The sequence below is a fragment of the Lagenorhynchus albirostris genome, chromosome 11 (assembly GCF_949774975.1).
Source record: "Lagenorhynchus albirostris chromosome 11, mLagAlb1.1, whole genome shotgun sequence".
Lineage (NCBI taxonomy): Eukaryota > Metazoa > Chordata > Mammalia > Artiodactyla > Delphinidae > Lagenorhynchus > Lagenorhynchus albirostris.
Genome location: NC_083105.1, coordinates 38,506,415 through 38,524,113, shown reverse-complemented (window position 1 = coordinate 38,524,113; position 17,699 = coordinate 38,506,415). Strand labels below are relative to the sequence as shown.

General features: G+C 36.5%; 1 protein-coding gene across 1 annotated transcript in view; it reads left to right on the top strand.

The window, feature by feature from the left end:
• OTOGL (otogelin like) overlaps positions 1–17,699 on the top strand; it is a 147,801-nt gene that overhangs the window by 105,584 nt on the left and 24,518 nt on the right. Inside the window, 8 exon segments of the mRNA XM_060164963.1 lie at positions 3,099–3,166; positions 6,289–6,466; positions 6,734–6,876; positions 7,109–7,132; positions 7,225–7,317; positions 9,310–9,499; positions 12,242–12,456; positions 15,780–15,921. Coding sequence (XP_060020946.1) covers positions 3,099–3,166; positions 6,289–6,466; positions 6,734–6,876; positions 7,109–7,132; positions 7,225–7,317; positions 9,310–9,499; positions 12,242–12,456; positions 15,780–15,921 — 1,053 coding nt within the window.

Sequence of the window (17,699 nt, the reverse complement as noted above, 5' to 3'; positions counted from 1 at the left end):
ACAGCTGCTTCCCCTGGGTCCCGATGTGCACACTACTTTGTGTGTGCCCTCCAGGAGTGGAGTCTCTGTTTCTCCCAGTCTTGTCGAAGTCCTGCAATCAATTCCCACTAGGCTTCAAAGTCTGATTCTCTAGGAATTCCTCCTCCCGTTGCCGGACCCCCAGATTGGGAAGCCTGACGTGGGGCTCAGAACCTTCACTCCAGTGGGTGGACTTCTGTGGTATAAGTGTTCTCCAGTCTGTGAGTCACCCACCCACCAGTTACGGGATTTGATTTTACTGTGATTGTGCCCCTCCTACTGTCTCATTGTGGCTTCTCCTTTGTCTTTGGATGTGGGGTATCTTTTTTGGTGAGTTCCAGTGTCTTCCTGTCGATGATTGTCCAGCAGCTAGTTGTGATTCTGGTGTTCTCGCAAGAGGGAGTGAGAGCACGTCCTTCTACTCCGCCGTCTTGGTTCCTCCCCAACTCATTACTCCTATTCTTAATAGCTACCATTTACTGAGTACTTACTATGTGTCAGGCATTGGAGTACGAACTTTGCATGTATTTAATCTTTATGAGAAAGCTAAGAGAGAGGTCTTATTATTAGCACTGTAGAGATGAGGAATTACTCTACTGCTGTAAAATTTTAGGCATCAGTGAATTTAGTATAGTTTAAAGCATATTTTGAGAGGGGCTGGTAATACTTTCCCTGTGTTGTATAATCTACGGAGTGAATAAGTTTAGAATAACACTGCATGTACTAAACCTGGGACATACACTGTTAATTCCTCTAAGTACTGCTGTCTACTTTGCATTCTGTAATATCGCCCCAAATCAATAGTCATTGTATATTTTAAACATCTAAAACAATTTAAAGTACCGTGGTCACTATATTGGGGAGATAGATTTTACTCCATGACCCTCAGAGGTAAGAAAACTACCCTGTAAAATTATTTTTATTTGTAGATGGTGTGATCCTGTATACAGATTATTCTAAAGTATCCACTAAAACCTGTTAGCACTAATGGGCAAATAGTAATACATCAACAAGCTTACAGAAGAAAAAGACCAGTGACTAAAATCAATTGTGTTTCTATGTACTAGCAATGAACAATCTAAAAATGAAATGAAGAAAGCAATTCTATTTACAGTAGCATAAAATATGTAGGAATACATTTGGCAAAAGAAGTGTATGACTTGTACAATGAAGACTACAAAATGTTATTGAAGGAATTAGGAAGATCAAAATAAATGGAAAGCCATCTCATGTTCCTGGGAGACTTAATATTGCTAAAATGACAATGCTCCCAAATTTTATTTACAGATTTAATGCAATACCTATCAAAATCCCAGTTACTTCTTTGCAGAAATTGACAAAGTGACCCTATATTCATATGGAAATGCAGGGAACCTAGAATAGCCAAAATAATTTTGAAAAAGAACAAAGTTGTAGGACTCATACTTTGCAATTTAAAACTTACTACAAAGCTATAGTTATTACAAGCTTGATTATTATAATTCTACCCCAAGACAGTGCTTTTAACCCATTGATGATTTTAGAAAACAATGGACTACTTTATTGCTGAGACCATTCAGATCCCCAGTTATCAGAATTTTTCATGACTCTGTGCTTGCTCTGGGCTGGAACTTTGTCTCCTATTACTTTACTCAAACATTTATGATGATGGAAATGAAGATATTTAAGTCTGTAAAAATTTCATATTCTCTAGAAGATACAACATCTAATATACCATGAACACTGTTTATAGGACCAAGCAATGGGAATTTTTATTCTACTTCATTTATTTTGTAAGTTAGAAGCCATAAAATAAGTACAAAATTAAGGTTATTTATGGAATTTATTTAACAAAAAAATAAAAGTTTTGTCTAATGTCATTGTGGTAGGCTGAATAATGGCCCTCCAAAGATGTCCATGTCTTAATGCCCAGAATTTATAAATATGGGACCTTACATGCTAAAGGGATTTTGCAGATGCGATAAAGTTAACAATTTTGAGATGGGGAAGTTATCCTGGATTATCCATGTGAGCCCAATGTAATCATAAGGGTCCTTATAAAAGAGAAGGAGGAGGGTCAGAGTCAGAGAAGGTGTCACATGTCAGATGTCAGAATCAGCAGGGAAGGAGAAAGGGAGGGAGGGAGAGAAAGAGAGAGAGAGAGAAATTGAGATTTGAAGATATTATTCTGTGGCTTTGAAGTTGGAAGAAGGGACCATGAGTCAAAGTATTCAGGCAATCCATAGTTGAAAAAGGCAAGGAAACAGATTCTTCCGTAGGGGATCCAGAAGGAGCACAGCCCTTGCTGATATCTTGATTTTAGGACTTCGGACTTCCAGAACCACAAGATAATAATTTGGTGATGTTTCAAAACACTAAATTTGTAATAATTTGTTTACAGCAGTTATAGGAAACTAATATAGTCATTTTTAGATGGTATCAACAATGGACACTGCAGTTACAGCTAGACAAAATTTCAGCCATTCATTTTCACTCTTCTACAGTCCTTCAGATTTTGAATATTTTAGAGATACCTTTAGTACTAACAAAAAGCTTTGGAAGAACTCTTACAAATGTGTTTACCAGTTGTGTTTTCCCTTTCCATGGGTAACTCCTTCGCCACACCCAACTGGGGTCTCCAACGATCCACAGCAGCAACTATTCTGCTTGCAAGGGAAACATTTTAGAGATTCACCAGGGAAATGAATCAACCTCACTACGCATGTTAGAAATGCAACAAAATTTGTAACTCCTGAGCAATCTTTAGTGATACTATTGATACTTCTACCTGTTCAAACAATTGTGTTGACACCAACAAGGCACTGAAGATGTTTCTAGGGTGGTGCTTAAAAGCCAGTGCTCTGGAATCAAAATTGCCAAGTTCGAATTCTGCCTCTGACACTTACCAGCTTACCTCTCTACAACCTTAGTCTCCTTATCTGTAAAATGACAATAATATTATTATCTACTTCACAGGGTTCTTGTTAGAATTAAATGAAATAATCTATATAAAATTTCTTAGCATGGTCTCTATCACAAATGAATTTTATATATGATCAATACCACTCCACTAATGCAGGGGACCTCTTCATTTCCTTCAGAAATGATTACTCCATCAGACTTCACTGCGATTGACAAGCTAACACCTACGCCAGGTTTGGAATGTGAGGTATGACTGAGTAATCTCTTCAGCTATTTGTCATTTCCTTATTGTGTCTATTCATGTTTCTGTATCACTATCCAGATGCTATTAAACTTCTTTTGGTATGCTCTCTAGTCTTTCTTTGCTAAATTAAATAAGCATTACATTTTAACAATTTTCTTTCCTTAACTGTCAGATATTTCTTAGTAATTAGACTCTGGTCACACTAAGAAAAACAAATAAAATGCAAATGAAGTCTTAAGGATGATTCCTTAATAGTAGTAATTGTGTGATAGGTGTAATAATAATTATGTATGATAACTTAATACTTTTATTTATTGATTTATTAATTGGATAATTTATTAACTTAATAATAATTATGTTTCTTTAATAATTCTTTAATGATAATAATTCTTTATAATAATAAAGAGCATATTGTGGGCTTCTCTTCGGGCATTCAAAAATATTTATTAAGCAGCTGCTATATGCCGGGCACTGTGCAAGATGACAAATATATACTAGTAAGCAAAAAAAGATAAGGTCATTGAATCCCAGAGCTAGTAATTGTCTTGGCTGAAACTTGAGAAATTATCTCCTTACTCCAAATATGCTACTTGTTCTGATAAACCAATGATTTATTCAACCAATTTTTATTTAGCACTATTTCTGGCTAGGAACTATTCAGGTACCATAAGTAAAGCAATATAAAAGCAGGCAAAAATTCCTGCTTTTATGGAGTTTACATTTTATTGGATTCTGAAACAGCCAATAAGCAAAATAAATTACCAAGTTATGTAAAACGCTAGAGATTGCTGCCCAGGAGAAAAATAAAACTATTTTCAATGAAATGATCCTCACTGAACCTCACTGAGAAAGTGACTGTTACTTTAGAGCAGAAAATCTGAAGAAGTGAAAGAGTGAACCACGCAAAGAACCAGGGCAACAGCATTCCAGGCAGAGGGGCCAGCCAAGTGCAAGGCCCTGAGCTGAGAATGTCCCTAACATCTTAAAACAATAAAAGAATAGCAAGGAGTAAAATAGTATGGAGTAAAATAGTAGGAAGTAAATTAGATTATGTAATAATAGTAGGAAACAAACTAGATTATGTAAGGCCTTGTGGATGATTGTGAAGACTGTGGCTTTCGTTCTAAATGACACAGGAAGAGAAAAGGGAGATTTCTGAGCAGAGGAATTATATCATCTGATCTGTTTCAGGATCATTTTAGCTGCTGTGTTGAGAGTACGGTGTAAAGAGACAATAGAACCAGTTAGGAGGCTACTGCAGGAATTTAGGCAAGAGATTGATGGTGATCTGGACCAGGTGATAGCATTGGAGATGGTGAGAAATGTCTGGGTTCTGGATCTATTCTGAAGGTAGAGGCTACAGAAATTACTGAAGAATTAGATATGAGGTGTGAATGAAAAAGAGGCATTAAGGATTCTAAGAGTTTTGCCTTGAACAACTGAAGGATAAAGTGGGCATTAATCAGGATGGGGAAATTGTGGGAAGTGAAGGTCTGGGGTGGGTAGAGTCAGGAGTTCAGTTTTGCCACGTAAAGATTAAGATTCCTCTTAGACATCAAAAAGCTATGGGTACACAGATCTGGTGAACACAAGTGGAGTTTAGGGTAGAGATCAAGTTAAGATGAAATTTTTGTAATTCTCAGTGGATAAAGGGTATTTAAAATTGTGGGATTAGATGAGATCACAAAGGGATTGAGTGAAGACAGGGAAGAGAGAAGGGCCACTACAACTTCAACAGATTGAGAAACAATGACAAACATGCAAAGGATATTAACCACTGAACTAGGAGAAAATGGAGGAGATTGTAGGTGATCTGGAAGCCAAGAAAAGAAAATATTAAGGAAGATGGAGTAATAAGCTATACTAAATATGTTAACAGGTCAACTAGATGAGGTCTGAGAATTGATCATTGAATTTAGCAATGTGGAGTTCATTGGTGACCTTGTTAAAGATTCTTTCAGTAGAGTGGAAGGTATAGATTCTTTAGGTGGTTTAGGTGTTGTTTAGGCGTTTCAGTTTTCTTCTATCTCCTTTCATTTTCTGGGAGTTGATACAACTTATACACAGAAAATTTTGCAAGACTGAAGTTGACTATTTGCCTACTTTTGGCTTTTAAATTGAGAAGTCCTCTCTTAGTAGTCTCACTATTTAGAAAACTCTTTACCCTCTCTTATTCTTGTTTTTTATCATGTATAACACTGGAATGATAGAAACTGCCCCACGAAATTTAGGGAGAATTAAATGAAAAAAGCTACTTTATTAGTGCATGATATATAATAGGTGCTAAATAGATGTTAATTTTTCTTCCTCCATCCCCTGAGATGCAGTATAGAGTAGTGGTTAAGAGCACTGTTCTTCAGAGCAACAACGCCTGAATTTAAGTTCTGACTCTACTAGCTATGAAACTCAGGGCAAGTTAATTTGACCTTAAACCTGATTTTCTATCTGAGAAATAGGGAAAAATATTAGCTCCTACCTCAGAGGGAATAAAATAGACTAATTAGAACAATGTCTGGAGCGTAATAAGTGTTATATTATTTAGCATTGCTATAGTTATTAGTATAATTTATATAGAATGTAATTTATAAAAAAATCTACCACTTATTTATTTTTTTATTTATTTATCTAGAAGTCTGTGAGCTATATATAAAAAGTAATTTATGATTCTATCCAGGTGCTGTCAAACTGATATCACATTTGAGTTTTAATGGAATATATGGATAATATTAAGTTGTAATTTTTTTTAAACTGACCTCAACAGAAGTCTTAATCATATACTAGCTTTATACAACATAATATGAAAGGTTGACCGCCACTGTATAAGTCTGCTTGCAAAGCACTAATCTAGACAATTTAGGACAAGACTTCAGTTTGCTCAGAAGTTGGGTATCTGGGCAATTCTGATAGTCAAATCAATATTAAGGTAAAGTTTAAATGAAGTTCATACTGAATATTTCAGAGAGGATACTTCAACAAAAAGCTGTAGTGAAATTTTAATTGTTCATCTTTCAAAAGCTTTTGTATTTAGGAAATGTACACTATAAGCAATGTGAATGGGAAATTTAAAAATTAAAACATTAGTTGAAAATGGAAAAATATGCTTTAATTTTCTTTTTTATTAACAGCCTCAAGAATTTGATCCTGTTTATAATTGTACCCAATATATATGCCTTGATAAGGAATGGAAGTTGTACAACTGGTCTCTTAATTGCCCAAAGGACATAGAAATGCCTGACTGTGGTTTCCGGGGAAGAGCTGTTCAAGTGAACAGAGATATTTGCTGCCCTGAGTGGGAATGTCCGTGTAAGTCTGCGTTCCTTACATGGCAATGAATTTTTAATCGGGGGAGATTATTATTTTTTTTGAAGCAATCACCTCATCAAGACAAAGTTATTGTTGAACTTTCTTCATTTGATTTATGATTTTGATTCCCAGTAACTTTTAGAGTTGCTTTTTGTCAAACATAAGGAGACTAATTTAAAAGATGTTTTAAAAGGAGCAGTTATTACTGTAATACAAATAATTAGTTAATAGACTAATAGACTAAATCTACTCTCTACCACTTTTTAGGTCGGTGTTCCATGTTGTCAGAACTCAGCATTATTACATTTGATGGAAATAATGCAGCATTGTATAGTATGGCTTCTTATATCTTAGTAAGAATTCCTGGAGAAGTTATAGTTGCTCATATTGAAAAATGTTCCATGAATCAGGTAAGTCATAATCTATTCTTTTGTCATTTCTTCATAAATCTAGTAGCAGAAGTATGTTGCAACATTAGGTATTCCCAGAGTAAGAAAGGACTCAACAACTCACTGAGATTTATCTTCTGGTACTTAAAACAAAATGTGTTTCATGTGAATATATTTAGAGGCATATAGTATTAATCCAAATAAGGTTTTTAAAAGTCAAGTAATGTATTTTTTTTAAATTTTTTTCTTTCAGAATGGAAACTCATTTAAAAAGCTAGTGAGTATCTGCAAAATGTCTAGTGAATTACTTATGTTTATTGCTAAAATTATGTTTAACTACATAAAGTTTCAATTTTCTTTCAAATTAAGGCTTCCTCTGGAAGAATCTCTGCACTTTGTTTTAAGAAGTTAAATTTGACCACACCTGTACATAAAGTACTTGTCAATCGGGCAGCAAGAAAGGTAGGAACACAAAGTAAAGCATATCCTCATAATGGATGAAATTGAGAAATTACATAAGCAGAGTTATTTCCAAAAAGAGGGGAAATTAAACACATCAGTGGAATTTCATTGCTATGATGTCTAATCATTCTTTTCATGGACAGTTGAAAATGTGTTTCATACTATTATATGTCTCCTACCATAACATGCCAACTGTTGCAAATGTTTCTCCCCTTTTGAGGTTAACTGAAACAGCCATGTTAAACATGCTAAAGCTCTCTTGGATCATATGAGTGGCCAAGCTTCTTAGTGTCAGAGTTAATGTTTAGTGTTTCAGATTAGACAAAGTGGAAATGATGTGAAAGAGAGGATCATAAGGTTGCAAAGGGTAGCAGCCAAGAACACCCGAAGGAAGACTACTGAGAGAAAAACAGAGGGAAAGAGTAGTTTTGAAATGTTGACACCATTAATTGATAGCTTAAAAAAATGAAGGAATATTTAAATTTGTTGAAATGAACTGAAGAAGAGTAATGCACCATTAAAAAGTTGGAAAGGAGCCATTTGATTTTACAGGAAAAACCTTTATCCAAAGGAATTATATTTACCAAATAGGAGTGAGTTATAAGCTGGATGCTTCACTCAGGTCTACATGGTCTCTCAAAAACATAAAAAAATAATTTATAAAGATTTTGCTCAAAATGGCTGAGATGTTATATGCTTTCTGGAAATAATTCTGTTAGCACAGGCCATACATTCTAGACTGGAAACAGTGTTAAAGCAAGCCTAAAATGCGGTAAGATATCAGAAAGTTTAATTTTAAGTCAAACTTAAAATATATGAATGTGTTACTTTTTTGGACATGAGAATTTCTATATATACCTTTGATTTTAATGAGGTTGGTATATTAACAGGAAGTGGGTGGGAAATTAAACTCAAACCTGGTCCGTGCTGTTGTTGTGAACATGTGGTTGGAAGGGCTTATTTTTGGCCTCAGCTAAACCGATGGCTGGTCATGTATTCAGTTGAAAACTTGTTAACTTAAAAAATCATTTAGTGAGTTTATGTGATAAAATGACACAGGTCCTGATCTCAAGTAACTTGCAGTTGTGTGTGGGGTGCATAAATGTCATTATCTGCCAATTAAAAGGCAGTAGGAGCTATAGTGATAGAGTGATGACCAAGATATCATGGAAACAGAGATACAGGTCATTGAAAAATGCAGTTTATAGGAGGGTCAAGTGGATATTTTTGGAGGAGGTGACACCTAAGATAAATCTTAAAGAATGAGTAGAAATTAACCAGGCAAAGAAGGCTGTTTCAGCTTGAGGGTGGCAAGAGGAGGAAGATATAAAGATGAGAAATTGGATGGTTAGTCAGATAGAACTCTGAGAAATTTACTGCTAGTTACAGCTCATGGTTCCATGTCATCATTGTTATTTAAAGCACTGTTTTCAAAGTAAAAATCCTTGGATTCCTTATATTAGTATTACCAAGAAAACGTGTTAAAAATATAAGATCTAGGATCCAATCCAAACCTTGGAAGTAGAATTTCTGGTAATCTTAATCTTTACCAAGCTTCACAGATGGTTATTATGAACATTATAATTAAACAAACACTGATTTAGAAGATCAAATAGAGGACCCAGATTAAAGAAAACATCCTGAAAAAAACTTTATTATCTTTAATTTATATTAGGAGGTAATGGTATAATCAACATATATTGGGGGAAACATAAAAAAGCATATATAACTTAGAAGAAAGTTAGGTTTTGAAGAAAATAAAGGGCAATGAGGTTAGAACAAATATTGACTATAGCAAGACAGCAAAAGAACAATAAAAGAACTTAGGAGTTGTGAGAAACTGCGACAGCAGCAAATAGATTTTTAAGCATTTAAAAACAGTTTACGTTAAATCAGAAGAAATGGAATAATCTGAATTTTCCTAATTTTTATGAGTGTATATTAAAACATAAACATTGTTCTAATAGGTGTAAATGCATTATGTAATTTTAGGTAGAAGTGGATTCTATTGCTGTACCTTTGCCTTTTTCAAATGAAGATCTGTCCATAGAGGATTCTGGTTCAGTGTATGTGATTACTACTCCAGCTGGACTAATCATAAAGTGGGCTCATCTTACAGGGATCATAGACATTCATTTTGGCTCTCAATTTAACTTGTCATCCTACACAGAAGGACTTTGTGGTAAGCACTGCTTTTCAAATCTCTATTTCTTCTTTTTTTTTTCTGTTCACATTACACCGTCTTGACCCCTCTTGCCCCATTTTTTGGGTTGGAGAAGTGATGTTAACTTTCAGTTCCCCATGTGAGTAGTGAAGGAAGCAATGTCTTTCCATAAATGGACTTAGAAGCAAGAAATAACAGTTCAACTTGGGTATTTTATGGAAATATATGCTTATCACTGTTTCTACAATACTGTTTGTATTCCTACTAGCTCATCTTTATTACGCATTAATGAAGTGTCAGGCATTATTTTACATACTTTAACTCATTTAATTCTAACAGTAGCCTCAATAAGTAGGCACTAGTGTTAATTTATAAGTGATAAAAATGAGGCATAGAATGATTAAAGACTTAAATAACTTTGTTTCTTATTTTTTTAAGTTTGAAATCAAAGAAAATTTAGTTAAGTCATCTTGAAAGTTATATACAGGGAACACAGTATTCTGAATATTAGTCCCAGTTTTCTTATGAAGTGTAAAGCCTAGACGTACCTTTACACTTAGGTTCCATAAGTGTAACCTAAGTGTAAAGGTACATATTACACTTCCTTATCACAATATGTTACATAGATACATAGTGATAAGCCAAAGGAAACAAATTAGAAATATCTCTAGGTACATAACAAAATAAAAAGAACAATTCTGGCTCTGGTGTCTGCCAGAGCTATCCCGTTTACAGATGTTTAAGTGAACATCAGTTTCCTTATCTTTAAAATGGGAATAGTAAAATCTACCTTCAAAATTGTTGTTAGAATTGAATGTGAAAGTTAACGTAAAACACTTAACACACTGCTTAATACAGTCAATAAATATTAGCTTAGTACAAATACATCTATTTTAAACTCACTAAATATTAATTGAGTAAAAGTTAATGGATCAGCTTCTGAGTGTCTGGCATTATGCTTGGTGCTGACAACTCAGAACAAATAGACCAAGTCCTTGCTCTCAACAAATTATATGAGATACCCAAATTTCTTCTTCAAAAATGTAAAGCATTTAGTGGAAAGTTGGGCTAAAATGGTTTACAATTTCCTTGCCTGTTTAGAGCATGCTAAACACAGCACAGACTTCTGTGGTGGCTTAGGTTATCATTGTGGAAATAGTTATTGTATATACATGGTATTGGGTATACATAATAACCCAATAGATATTATTGAGTAATAACTCAGGGATTTGGGGAATGCATATTTTCTCTTCTGAGTTATCACTTCTGTGTGCTATAACTTCTGCTTGGTTTTCATGTTTGTTTGGCTCTTTTCCTCTACTGTCAGCTCATGCTTTTATGGAGACAGTCTGCTAACTGGATTCTTAACTAGTCACTATAGAGAAGGGGCTAGGGTCACCTTTTTGCTAACAAGGGTCACCCCCTAAACTTCCTGACCTCCACAATGGGAGAGCAGTGGTTTGTTAAAAGGAAATCAGGGTGCTGGCTGATTGAGTTGTAGTGGACAAGAGTGTGACCCAAACTGAGTATGGACACCAGAATGGGAGGTCTATATTGACAACTTGTTCTACATAGCACTGTGAAGTCTGCAGGAGTGGTGGCTAGAGTTGCAATGAAAACATATTTCTACTACCAATACCTCTTCCCAGAAGAGTTTAGACTTTAAACATAGCTGCTTTACAGTATAGTTCAGTTAGCTTGAGTTTTATTTATTTATTTATTTGCACTGTACTCAGTCTCCTGTATATTTACAAGTGTGGGGCAACTGTGGCAGCAGAAACCTTTATTGATCTGGTTATAACTGCTTGAGCATTAAGATTTGATACTTGAAAAAAATGTTTAACTCGTATCTTTTATAGCTAGGAGCCTTGGGAATTAAGAAAAAATTATGTCTTAAAGTAGGGTGGGATTCAGGTAAGGTATGATCAGGGTCCTAGGCCCATTTCTCTGTACTTCCCTTGGCTTTTCACTTCACTAGATAAAAAGTAAGCTCTGTCCTCAGTTTGGCTTCCCTGAAGGAAGCTAGAGGCTATAGCAGGTCACAGCATCACAGCCATCAATCGGCCATGTCATTGCAAGGAAGAGAGATTGTCTATGTCCTAGAATTCCCCAGGTCAAATCCTGAGCTTAACAATGGTTGTTCTAATGTTGAACAAATCTGTGTGTCTAAGTGACTGCCACAAGCTGACTGGTTTATGCCTGGATTACCTGTAACAGTTGTTAATGAAAGGGAGTAAGGCTTACCTTTATGCTTACCAGGGCCCTCTGCTGGAGTGGCGTCATGTGCTAGGTAATGGGGCAGAGATAGTTCCTGAAGAGAAAAATTTAATGTTTTCAGGCAGGGTTTTCCTGGGGGAATAGATGCTTAGGAGGCAATCACAAAATGTCTACTATTCTGGGGAATACCCTGTCAGATTTAAGAACTAGTTCTTAAATTATGAGATAGTGGTAATAGTGGAAGAGTGTAGGGACAGAATCAATCTCCTCTTTCTTCTTCTATGATCTTTCAACATATCTTGACTTCTAGGATTATAATTTCTTTCTTATCTGGTTAAGACAGTTCTACACTATTTTATCAAAGAATCAGACACATAATTAAAAAAAATCAATCAACGTTAAAGTCAAAGGACATAAATTTAGTGCCTGATTCAGTAAATAATTTATTCATTTTAAATCAGTTATTGAGATGATTTACTTCTGTTGCCTATATTTGGTTTAAGGGAAAAAAAATTTCCTTCTAAATGTCACACATCTTTTTAGGAACTTGCAATGATGATCCAGATGATGATCTAAGGATGCAAAATGGCACAATCATTACGAATATAGAAGACATAGAATTATTTATTGAGAGCTGGGAAATTGAGAAATCATTTGAAGTAACAACGAGGAGGCCTTTTAGAAATTGTACTGAGCACGACTGCAGTCACTGCATTGAGTTATTAAATAGAAGAGTTTTCATCCCATGCCATAATGAAGTAAGTTGAAAGCAACCATAAATCAGAACTGTCATGTTAGACATGTTGAGAGGAAAAGCCAATAAATTCTTGTTCTTGCCATGATGTTCTTCTACTGAGAATAGTTTATCCCCAAACCTCCTCTCAGTACGCTTTGGAATTCAAAATCATTTACTGTTTATTGACTTATAGAACAGGAAGGATAATTATCTTTTTCTCCCCATGTTTTTTTTTCTGAACTATATCTACAGCTTTCAAGAAAAGTGAAATTTTGTCCTATGAATAAATGCCTCTAGGAGAAAGAGATGAATGCCATTTGATAACCCAGTATAGAAACCAAGACAATGAGGCTTTAATCAATTCCTGGCTTCTTAGGAGAACAATTTAATTGTTCTTTATTAGTCTCTAACTTAGGAGAACAATTTCATTGTTCTTTATTAGTCTCTAACTTTCTGACTTTAGGTGGCTAGTAGATATTTTAAATAATCTGCATCGTTAAAAAAAGATCTGTTGTTAGAGACAAAAGACAGACAAATACAGCATTTCGTGTATCGTTAAATGAAAAGTTAGTGAGATCAAGTACCTACTAGGCACTGTGTTAAACTCCTATGATACAAAGATGAGTAAGACCCTCTCCTTGCTCTCGAAGAGTCTAGAAGGAAGGCAAGTCTGTGAACAGATTAATCAACATATACAGTATGGAGATGCATAGGCACCCAAGTCGGGAGAAGACTTCCCAGGGTTTCAGACATCTTAATTATTTAGAAGGATGAGTTTGCCAGGAGAGAAGAGGGAGGAAGGGAGACCTAGGCCAAGAAAACAGTATGACAAGAGCAGGGTTGCTGGAAAAGGCCATGTTAGGAAAACACTGAAATAGCTTAGTGCAAGACTTACGGAGGGGCGAAGTCTGGGAAGGAGAGTGAGTGAATTGTCAAAGCAGAAGGAGTTCACTCTAGGACTTTCTGTGTTCGACCATCAAGCGTAGACGCCGTAGTTCTCAGCCTGCCCTCTATGAGTTCTCTGAGGGAAAAGACAAAGGATATGAAGTCATGGGATAAAAATGGTGTATCTTTCTGGAGCTTCAGTTTTGCTCAGAGATTTGCAACAAAGTAAGTTTTAAATGTTTACATTTTAAAATGCATGCATATAAAAATGAAAAAAATAGCAAATACTTTTTAACTCATTTCAGTGTCATTGTAATCTGTCTTTTTAAAGCATAAGGACTTTCAAAAATTGCATTTTTAACTGGGAACTTAGAAGGTTGATTACATCAGGAAACTTTTCAACTTGACTATTCAAGGCATAGTGAGGCAACATAGGGTACCATTTAGTCTATGATAGCTCCAGCTTTCCCTTAGGTTCCTCCCAGTGAATTTGATGGCAAAAGAAAGGAATGCTTGACATTTCGTTTTTCCGCTTCTAATCTTCATCCTCATTTGCAAATCTCCACATAGCAGGCAGATGATCTTTTGAAAATGGAAACACAATTGGATTATTTCTCTACCTAAAATCCTTCAGTGTCTTTCACTTACCCTTAGAATACGCTCTAAATTTATCAGGGCTTATAATTTCCTCTATGCTTTGGCCTGCCTACTTTTCCAGCTTCCTCTTGTGCTACACTTTTCTTACTGGCTAAGCTCCAGGCATTCCAGTCTCCTTTCAACTGTTGCACTATTGCAAATGGGCTTTTATGCTTGGAGTGTCCTAAGCTAGAATACTTCCCTCCTCTGATCTATTTTAGCATGGTGACTCCTCTTGATTCAACACGTAGGCTTTAACTATGAGATCCACAAGGCAGAGAACAGGTCTGTGTTAGTCACCTTTATATTCCTCATGAATAGTACGGTGCCTGATAAGTAGTTAGGTGCTCAATAAACTGTGAAAGGATGCATAAGTGAATGGAGGATACAGGAGAATCAGCTTTTGTGGGTTCAGTAGAGAAGGGTTACAATTTTTTTTATATTGGAAAAATTAAGTCATGTGGGACTTCAAGGCAAAAATACCCAGAAAAAATTTGAAGCTATTCTAGATCTCAGAGGAGACCAGTTGAAGCCAGAGGTCAAGTTTGGGGAGTTATTAGTATATGGAGTTTTTAAAAATAACAGTAACTCATGTATGATGTGCGAGAGTCTGCTCTCTATACTTTCCATGTATTAGCTCACAGCAATCTTAAGTAGTAGTAGGTTTATTATTAACTCTATTTAACTTATGAAGAAATCAAGGTGAAGATGTAAATGCCCAAGATGGCGGTAGAAACTGTGGGAATGGGTGAGCCCAGGAAGAGCGTTTGTAGTGAGTAGACAGGGCGATCAAGGAAGGGGTCTAGACAAATACTCAGAATGAATCAGGAAGAGGAGACAGCAATGAACAGATGGAAAGGCACCAGAGTGTGGTGCTCTCAAAGTCAAGGGAGAGGCTTTTAAGACACAGGGGCTGTGCATGGCATTATACGCCTCTGAGAGGTTGGCGAGGGTTTAGAATATCAGGGTGTTCCCTGGATTTGACAAGTAGGGGGCTCTCAATGATCATAGCAAGTATTCCATGAAAAGTGAAGTGGTTGGAAACTGAGGAGATGCAACAGAGGAGACTAAAAAGGAAGTAATATCTTAGTTTTTATAGATATGGACCTTGAAGAAAAAATGATAGGATATGAAAAATATTAAGTATTTTTATCTGACACTTTGACCTGTGTCCAAATTTAACATCTGAATGTAGTTGCTTAGTATGTTTGCTGAATAAATGAGCAGAGAAAAATTGGAGTGAATGTTGTTACAAGTTAAATTATTTAGATTTCAGGTATCTCTAGATCAAAATGAAACATACTCTGTAGAAAAAATGAGTTTCTAATAAGTTGAGGCATGACAAATTATATAAATTATTTGACTAACGTTCAATATTAGTACACGATTTTTTGAGAAGCATTTATAACCTCATTTAATGGGCAGTGCCATGTATCATTACAGAAAGCTTTAGGAGTTTCCAGTTTTATCTGTAATAGATCAAAGTCTTATTCAGTATATAGAAAACATGATTGTAACCCAAAATGTAATATCAGAAATAGGTTTTTGCTAGATCCACATACTCTGTTTCTTTTCCATCTTTATAAGGTAGATTTATGTACATTAGTACAGACAATATTTATCTTATCTAAAACTGTGTGTTTAAAAAATTATAAATTCAAAAGTGACATCTAATATTACGAAGCTTTGAAAATCTAAGGTCAAAGAGGAACTATAATGAATATTAACTTGCTACCTTTTGATTCTTCAAATAGTTTAGTCTAGCTTAGGGCCTTCAGAGAAATAAAACAACATAACTTATCCCAAGGCACAATGTATCTCTAGGTTTCACCACAAGACTTTTGTGAAAAGATGTGGATCAATTATACCTATTTTTGGAACTATGAATGTGATGCTCTTTCTGCATATGTGGCTCTATGTAACAAGTTTGACATTTGCATTCCATGGAGAACACCTGATTACTGCTGTAAGTAGTACACTTCAAACAATATTTTCCAACACTCAAATAACAGTCCAGTTTTTTTGTATTCACCTCTTTCTTTTCCTTTTCAGCACAAAATAATTTTTTAAAATTCATTTATTTATTTATTTTTGGCTGTGTTGGGACTTCATTGCTGCGCACGTGCTTTTCTCTAGTTGCGGCGAGCGGGGCCTACTCTTCGTGGCGGTGCGTGGGCTTCTCATTGCAGTGGCTTCTCTTGTTGCGGAGCATGGGCTCTAGGCATGTGGGCTTCAGTAGTTGTGGCACGTGGGCTCAGTAGTTGTGGCTCATGGGCTCTAGAGCGCAGGCTCAGTAGTTGTGGCACATGGGCTTAGTTGCTCCACGGCATGTGGGATCTTCCCGGACCAGGGATCGAACCTGTGTCCCCTGCATTGGCAGGCAGATTCTTAACCACTGCACCACCAGGGAAGTCCACAAAATAATTTTGTGAGAATAAAACGAATGTAAGTGTAACCTACAGTTAGGTCTCCCACTTAAGCAGCTTCTGTTTTTAACCTGGTCTAAATTTAAAGCAAGGGTGGGGGTCAAGAAGGTGGAGTAGGAAGACCTTGAACTCACCTCCTCCAACAGACGTACCAAAATTACAGTTACTTACAGGGAAACCATCTATGAGAATGACCTGAACACTAGCAGAAAAGATATTCCACAGCAAAAGTCATAAAGAAGGAACAACACCAAGATGGGTAGGAAGGGCAGAGATGTGGTATAGTCAGGACCCACACCCTTTGGTCAGTGACCTATAAACAGGAGGTATATCGCAATTGTTGAAGTCCTTCCTAAGAAGTGAGGGGTCCAAGCCCCACATTGTCCTCCCCAGCCTAAAAGTCCTGCACCAGGAAGATGAGTCCTCAGAACTTCTGGCTTTGAAAACCAGTAGGGCTTATGTTTGGGAGAACTGGAGGGCTATAGGAAACAGACTCTGCTCTTAAAGGGCGTGCACAAATTCTCCCATGCTCCAAGTCCCAGGGCAGAGGAAGTAGTTTGAAAGGTTACTGTGTCAGAACCACTTGCTGATCTTGGAGAGCGCACTGGAGAGGCAGGAGGCAACTGAGACTCGCCCTGGGGATGGACATGCTGGAAGCATCCATTTTTGGGAGCTTATTCTACTGCAATAACACTGGCGCTGGCAAAAGACTGTTTTGGGATCCTCCCACTAGCCTATTAGTTCCAGGGGATTCTCTGCCCTCCAGTGGGTCAGCAGGCTAGTGCAGACTGTGCACTAGCCTCCAGGCTGTGCAGACAGCCATGCAGAAAGCCTGCTCCACCCTCCAGGGGCCCCTAGTCACTGCGGCATTGCAGCCAACCAGGCCAGGGGCCAGCCCTGCCTACCAGCGCACCCACACTAGTTGGCACTGCCACAACAGAAGCGTGCACACAGCCTACATAGGGGGCACTCCTAGAGCATGCAGCTCTGGTGGCTAGAGAGGAGTGTGCCCTCATAACAAAAACCAGAGCAAGACACCAAAGAAAAGAAAATTACAGGCCATTACCACTGAGGAACATAGATAACAAACGTCCTCAACAAAACATTAGTAAACTGAATTCAGCAACACATTAAAAGGATCATATGTCATGATGAAGTGTGATTTATCCCAGGGATGCCAATGATGGTTCAGTATCTGCCAGTCAGTCAGTGTGATAAACCACATTACCAAATTGAAGAATAGAAATCATCTCAATAGGTGCCAAAACAGCTTCTGACAAAATTCAGCATTGACTTATGATAAAAATCTCTCAATAAA